This window comes from Rhinopithecus roxellana, chromosome 7 (genome assembly GCF_007565055.1).
Source record: "Rhinopithecus roxellana isolate Shanxi Qingling chromosome 7, ASM756505v1, whole genome shotgun sequence".
Taxonomy (NCBI): Eukaryota; Metazoa; Chordata; class Mammalia; order Primates; family Cercopithecidae; genus Rhinopithecus; species Rhinopithecus roxellana.
This window is the reverse complement of record NC_044555.1, coordinates 61,135,091-61,142,842: the sequence shown is the minus strand read 5'-3', so window position 1 is coordinate 61,142,842 and position 7,752 is coordinate 61,135,091. Positions and strand designations below refer to the sequence as shown.

Sequence of the window (7,752 nt, the reverse complement as noted above, 5' to 3'; positions counted from 1 at the left end):
AATCCTCAATAAAATACTGGCAAACCGAATCCAGCAGCACATCAAAAAGCTTATCCACCACGATCAAGACAGCTTCATCCCTGGGATGCAAGGCTAGTTCAAAATATGCAAATCAATAAATGTAATCCATGATATAAACAGAACCAATTACAATGATTATCTCAATAGATGCAGAAAAGGCCTTTGATAAAATCCAACACCCCTTCATGCTAAAACCTCTCAATAAACTAGGTATTGAGAGAATGTATCTCAAAATAATAAGAGCTGTTTTATTAATTTTTATTAATTTTATTTATTAATTTTATTAACTAATAAGAGTCCTAGTCACAAGAGCAAACTGAAACTGGACCCCTTCCTTACACCTTATACAAACCCACAGCCAGTATCATACTGAATGGGCAAAAGCTGGAAGCATTCCCTTTGAAAACCAGCACAAGACAAGGATACCCTCTCTCACCACTCCTATTCAATACAGTATTGGAAGTTCTGGCCAGGGTAATCAGGCAAGAGAAATAAATAAAGGGTATTCAAATAGGAAGAAAGGAAGTCAAATCATCTCTGTTTGCAGATGACATAATTCTATATTTAGAAAACCCCATCGTCTCAGCCCAAAATCTCCTTAAGCTGATAAGCAACTTCAGCAAAGTCTCAGGATACAAAATCAATGTGCAAAAATCACAATTCCCATATATGAATAATAGAGAGCCAAATCATGAGTGAACTCCCATTCACAATTGCTACAAAGAGAATAAAATACCTAGGAATACAACTTACAAGGGATGTGAAGGACCTCTTCAAGGAGAACTACAAACCACTGCTCAGTGAAATAAAAGAGGACACAAACAAATGGAAAAAATATTCCATGCTTATGGACAGGAAGGGTCAATATCATGGAAATGGCCATATTGCCCAAAGTAATTTATAGATTCAATGTTATCCCCATCAATCTACCATTGTCTTTCTTCAGAGAATTCGAATAAACCACTTTAAATTTCATATGAAACCAAAGAAGAGCCCATATAACCAAGGCAATACTAAGCAAAAAGAACGAAGCTGGAGGCATCACGCTACCTGACTTCAAACTAAACTACAAGGCTACAGTAACCAAAAGAGAATGGTACTGATACCAAAACAGATATATAGACCAATGGAACAGAACAGAAGCCTCAGAAATAATGCCACACATCTACAACCATCTGATCTTTGGCAAACCTGACAAAAACAAGCAATGGGAAATTAATTTCCTATTTAATAAATGGTGTTGGGAAAACTGGCTAGCCATATGCAGAAAACTGAAACTGGACCCCTTCCTTACACCTTATACAAAAATTAACTCAAGATGCATTAAAGACTTAAATGTAAGACCTAAAACCATAAAAAACCTATAAGAAACCCTGGGCAATACCATTCAGGACATAGGCATGGGCAAAGATTTCATGACTAAAACACCAAAAGCAATGGCAACAAAAGCCAAAATTGACAAATGGGATCTAATTAAAATAAAGAGTTTCTGCAAAAGAAACTCATCAGAGTGAACAGGCAATGTACAGAATGGGAGAAAATTTTTGCAATCTATCCATCTGACAAAGAGCTAATATCCAGAATCTACAAGGAACTTAAACAAATTTACAAGAAAACAAAACACAAAAAACAAACAACCTCACCAAAAAGTGGGCAAAGGATATGAACAGAAACTTCTCAAAAGAAGACACTTATGTGGCCAGTAAGCATATGAGAAAAAGCTCTTCATCACTGGTCGTTAGATAAATGCAAATCAAAACCACAGCAAGATAACATCTCACACTAGTTAAAATGGTGATCATTAAAAAGTCAGAAAACAACAGATGCTGGAGAAGATGTGGAGAAATAGGAATGCATTTACATTGTTGGTGGGAGTGTAAATTAGTTCAACCATTGTGGAAGACAGTGTGGCCATTCCTCAAGGATCTAGAACCAGAAATACCATTTGACCCAGCAATCCCATTAGTGGGTATATACCCAAAGGATTATAAATCATTCTACTATAAAGACACATGCACATGTATGTTTATTGCAGCCCTATTCACAAGAGCAAAGAGTTGGAACTAACCCAAATGCCCATCAATGACAGACTGAATAAAGAAAATGTGGCACATATACACCATGGAATACTATGCAGCCATAAAAGAGGGATGAGTTCATGTCCTTTGCAGGGACATGTATGAAGCTGGAAGCCATCATTCTTAGCAAACTAACACAGGAACAGACAACCAAATGCCGCATGTTCTCACTCATAAGTGGGAGTTGAATAATGAGAACACACGGACACAGGGAGAGGAACATCGCACACCAGGGCCTGTCGGGGGGGTTGGGGCCTAGGGGAGGGAAAGCATTAGGAGAAATACCTAATGTAGACGATGGGTTGATGGGTGCAGCAAATCAGCATGGCACATGCATACCTATGTAACAAAACTGCACATTCTGCACACGTATCCCAGAACTTAAAGTATAATAAAAAAAAAAGCAATACCAATTAAACAGGTGAGTTGGAGAAAGGAACCAATGACTAATTATATGCTAGATATAAAATTGTCTAGAGTTAAAAGAAAGTGAAAGATACGCACTTTTAATTCTTGCAAGCATGTCATATTTGAATTAGTGATTAGGCATGCTTATTATAAAGTCCACATATTTTGTGTGACATGTGTAGGTTTATCCAAATATTGATTTTCTCTAACTACTTTGTAACTTTTTTAAGTTATAAAAGTAAATAATCACATATCACTTAATTTTTTTTAAAAAACAAATTATGCTGTGATACAACTTACCAACTAGGAGACTTTGGTTATGAATTTCTCACCTAAAGATGAAGGCTCCAAGTCTCAGTTTCTTTGTTAGGATTGTCCAAATGAGGGTTTTGTTTGTTCCCCTGAGCTGCATTCCTTACAAATTGTACCTCTCATTTACCGCCTTTCATGGCATTTCCCTGCCTTGGTGCTTTTCTTTTTAAAATGTGTACTTTATACACTGTTTTTCCATCAACTTTTTAAGTTCTGGGGTACATATGCAGGATGTGCAGGTTTGTTACATAGGTAAACGTGTGCCATGGTGGTTTGCTGCACAGATCATCCCGCCTCCTGGGTATTTTTTTTTGAAACGGAGCTTCCTCTGTTGCCCAGGTTGGAGTGCAGTGGCGCCATCTAGGCTCACTGCAAGCTCTGCCTCCCGGGTTCACACCATTCTCCTGCCTCAGCTTCCCAAGTAGCTGGAACCACAGGGACGTGCCACAACGCCTGGCTAATTTTTTTGTACTTTTAGTAGAGACGGGGTTTCACCGTGTTAGCCAGGATGGTCTCGATCTCCTGACCTCGTGATCCACCCGCCTCGGCCTCCCAAAGCGCTGGGATTACAGGCGTGAGCCACCGTACCCGGCTGCCTCCTGGGTACTAAGTCCAGTATCCACTAGCTATTCTTCCTGATGCTCTCCCTTCCCCCACCTCCCTAACAGGCCCCAGTGTGTGCTGTTCCCCCCGAGGTGTCCATGTGCTCTCATAGTTCAGCTTCTACTTATGAGAACATGCTGTGTTTGGTTTTCTTTTCCTGTGTTAGTTTGCTGAGGATAATGGCTTCCAGCTCCATCCCTGTCCCTGCAATGGATATAATCTCATTCCTTTTTATGGCTGCATATTCCCTATTCAATAAATGGTGCTGGAAGAGTTGGCTAGTCATATGCAGAAAACTGAAACTGGACCCCTTCCTTACACCTTATACAAAAATTAACTCAAGATGGATTAAAGACTTAAATGTAAAACCCAAAACGATAGAAATCCTAGAAGAAAATCTAGGCAATACCATTCAGGACATAGGCATGGGCAAAGATTTCATGATAAAAGCACCAAAAGCAATTAACAACAAAAGCCAAAATTGACTAATGGGGATCTAATTAATCTAAAGAGCTTCTGCACAGCAAAAGAAACTGTCATCAGAGTGAACAGACAACCTACAAAATGAGAGGAAATTTTTGCAATCTACCCATCTGACAGAGGTCTAATATCCAGCATCTATAAGAAACATAAACAAATTTACAAGAAAAAAAACCATTAAAAAGTGGGCAAAGGACATGAACAGATACTTCTCAAAAGAAGACATTCATGTAGCCAACAAGCATATGTAAAAAGCTCATCACTGATCATTAGAGAAATGCAAATCAAAACCACAATGAGATACCATCTCACACCCGTCAGAATGGCAATTATTGAAAAGTCAAGAAACAGATCCTGACCAGGTTGTGGAAAGAAAGGAATGCTTTTACAATGTTGGTGTGAATGTAAATTAGTTCAACCATTGTGGAAGACAGTGTGGTGATTCCTCAAAGACGTAGAAGCAGAAATACCATTTGACCCAGCAATCCTATTACTGGATATATACCCAAAGGAATATATATCATTCTATTATAAAGATACATGCATGCATATATGTTCATTGCAGCACTATTCACAATATCAAAGACATGGAATGAATTCAAATGCCCATCAATGATAGACTGGATAAATAAAATGTGTATTTTATACACTTCTTAAAGACGAGTCCATCATTGCTGCTAGAGCCATTTACTGAGCCAAGCTACATTTATTCTATTTACTTTTTTAAAAATTTGTCATATATTCTTTTAATGAGAATTATGAAAGACCAAAACATTTTTTGCAAAGTGCCTTTTTAAACAAATGATTTGCTTTTAATTAAGTTTTGTGCATGACAATGCCTTTACAATCAATAAACACAAGAACAAATTTTAAACGTAATTTGTCCAAGATATTTGTAAAAGGAAATAAAAGCCTATTTTCAGTATTTATGAACTTCTATTTATTCTCTAAGCTTTCAAAAATTAATCTCAAAGGTATGACTCATCTGTAGAAAAGAGAAAGCCAAAGGGAGAGAGACCATCTTATAGATGTTTTAAATAGCTTTGGATAATTTTTCCAATGTCACCTTTACTTTCTGGAACTCCTATCTTCACACAACAGCTGATTTTAAAATATTTCTGGCTGAGTATGGTGGCTCACACCTGTAATCCCAGTACTTTGGGAAGCTGAGGGTGGATCACCTGAGGTCAGGAGTTCGAGACCAGCCTGACCAATATGGTGAAATCCCGTCTTTACTAAAAATACAAAAATCAACCAGGTGTGGTGGCGGGTGCCTGTAGTCCCATCTACTTGGGAGGCTGAGACAGGAGAATCGCTTGAGCCCAGCCAGGAGGTGGAGGTTGCAGTGAGCCAAAATCATGCCACTGCACTCCAGCCTGGGCAACAGAGTGTCTGTCTTAAAAAAAAAAAAAAAAAAAAAAAAAAATTTCTAGTGAACCAATTAATGGGGGAAAAGAGAATACATATGGAACACATGTTATAAATTTTACCATAAACAATTATGCATATCAAAAGACATTAACTTTAAAACAGTACAAAAAAGTGAGGTGAAACCTGAATTACAGAATAGAAGTCAAATCTATTTAACGTGGAACACATCACATGTTATAAATTTTACCATAAACAATTATGCCTATCAAAAGACATTAACTTTAAAACGGTACAAAAAAGTGAGGTGAAACCTGAATTACAGAATAGAAAGTCAAATCTATTTAACGAAAAACTAAAATAGAAAATTAGCAAATACATAAAAAAACCCACATAGCAGCACTATGTATTAACTCACAAAGGGGAAAAGCAGTAGTCCATGACCACTCAAAATGGCTTGTCAGTTAAAGTAAAACAAAAACAAAAACAAAAAAACGGCCGAGCGTGGTGGCTCACGCCTGTAATCCCAGCACTTTGGGAGGCCAAGGTGGGCGGATCACGAGGTCAGGAGATCAAGACCATCCCGGCTAACACTGTGAGGTGGCAGGCGCCTGTAGTCCCAGCTACTTGGGAGGCTGAGGCAGGCGAGTTTGCAGTGAGCGGAGATCGCGCCACTGCACTCCAGCCTGGGTGACAGAGCTAGACTCCATCTCAGAAAAAAAACCAAAAAAACACACCAAAAAAACAAAAACAAAAAAACAAAACAAAACACACACACACACACACACACACACATTCACAGACCCAAAAACAAAAGAAAACATTATTTTTCAATACCATCTACAACACAAAATTCAAAATTAACTTATAATGCTTTCTTTCTTAATGCAAAATATGCCCATCTTTATATATACTAATGTTACTACACACTGTTTCTGTATTTAACAGTCTTTCTATTTATGTGTTGAGTTTATACTTGTGAAGAGTTTCAGGTTGGCAGGCACATGGGTGGCTTATTTTCTGTGAAATTAAACAGTTTTAAACACTGAATAGAAAATGTTCCACTGCCATTTCAACACTTATTAATAGTTGCATTTATGCTTAAGTCGCCATTTTCGGCAAAATGCAGTGCAGTGTTGGCACCAAAGATTAAGCAGTCTCTATTCTTAATGGTTTTTGCTATGTCCTCATGAATAGGTAGAGGAGTCGCTTCCCAAGTCAGTCGTCGCCGATGACCCTTTAGCTCAAATCGGTAAGTAAATTTTTCAGCTTCCTTGCGTGTTCCCATCAGCTTTACAGTTGCGAAGAACTGCTGGTCGCCATTGAGATCCTGCTGTTTCTGCAAAACTAACATGAAGTGAAAGCCGTAACAGGACTGCATCATCACCCAATCGAAAGCGCCATCCAGATTAATGTTGGTAGCAAGGAAAATTATATCCTCTCCCTCTACTGTTGTAATGCCCTTATGCATATTCGTCAGATGAGGCATTACAGCATCCATAGTGCCTTGCCATTTACAGAGAGTACCAGGGCACGGGCAGGAATAAAGCCTAAACTTACAGACTTCTTCGTGATCTGCTTTTTCTGTGTGTGGCAGAGTTATTTCACATCCCAAACAGGCATATCTACACGGGAAAAGTACAAAGTCAGCCACTTTCTCCATAGCCAAGTTGCGAATGAATCCCAACGGGCCTCGGCAAATTGGACAAGATATGAGTTTTGAGTGACAGCTGCTACAAACAAGATGGCCTCTCGGACACTGAAGAATTGGCGGTAACGCGTAGTCTAAACAAACCGGACACTGGAAGAGAATTGCCAAGTCAATGCTGGATCTAGTCGTGTCAGACTGGGCAGGCGCCTTACCGGGTGTCGACGAGGTATCCAATGCAGCAGTCTGTTCGCTCATTTCTGCAGCTGGAGAGTTCGCCTCAGACCCCGGTCCCGTCACCAACGTATTCTGTCACCAATCACTCCAACAATGCCACCGCGGACAGCGCCACTGCCTGCCTCTTTGCAGTGGCGAAACAAACGGGACACCCTGGGCCTCCTCAGTCGCGCTGCAGAACGCCTCTAACAAAGGTCGCCCGCTTCCCCGCCAGCCGCCGTCACCTCGTGAGTGCTGAAGCCTGGCGCCTCACCGGCTGATATCATCTCGCGAGTCCTCGAGCCTGGCTTCCCATTGGCCACTGTCATCTCGCGAGGCTTCAAGCCTGGCTCCCCACTGGCCACCGTCATCTCGCGAGTCCTCGAGCCCGCCTCCCCACCGGCCACCGTTATCTCGTGAGTCCTCGTGCCCGCTGTGCATTACTTCCTTTTTTTTTTTTTTGAGATGGTGTTTCACTCTTGTTACCCAGGCTGCAGTGCAATGGCGCCATCTTGGCTCACTGCAACCTCCGCCTCCTGAGTAGCTGGGATTACAGGCACTGCCACCACACCCAGGTAATTTTTGTATTTTTAGTAGAGACTGGGTTTGACCATGTTG

At 40.2% G+C, this 7,752-nt stretch overlaps 1 protein-coding gene across 1 annotated transcript; it reads right to left on the bottom strand.

The window, feature by feature from the left end:
* Positions 1–6,342: 6,342 nt before the first annotated feature.
* On the bottom strand, positions 6,343–7,176 carry LOC104679031 (E3 ubiquitin-protein ligase SIAH1-like). Its single transcript, XM_010384486.2, has one exon. It carries the CDS (start codon positions 7,174–7,176, stop codon positions 6,343–6,345), a length of 834 nt encoding a protein of 277 aa, XP_010382788.2.
* Between the last annotated feature and the right edge of the window lie 576 nt (positions 7,177–7,752).

Bases quoted from the DNA above. Each gene is read 5' to 3' on its own strand.
- LOC104679031 (XM_010384486.2), bottom strand. From the start codon at position 7,176: ATGAGCGAACAGACTGCTGCATTGGATACCTCGTCGACACCCGGTAAG.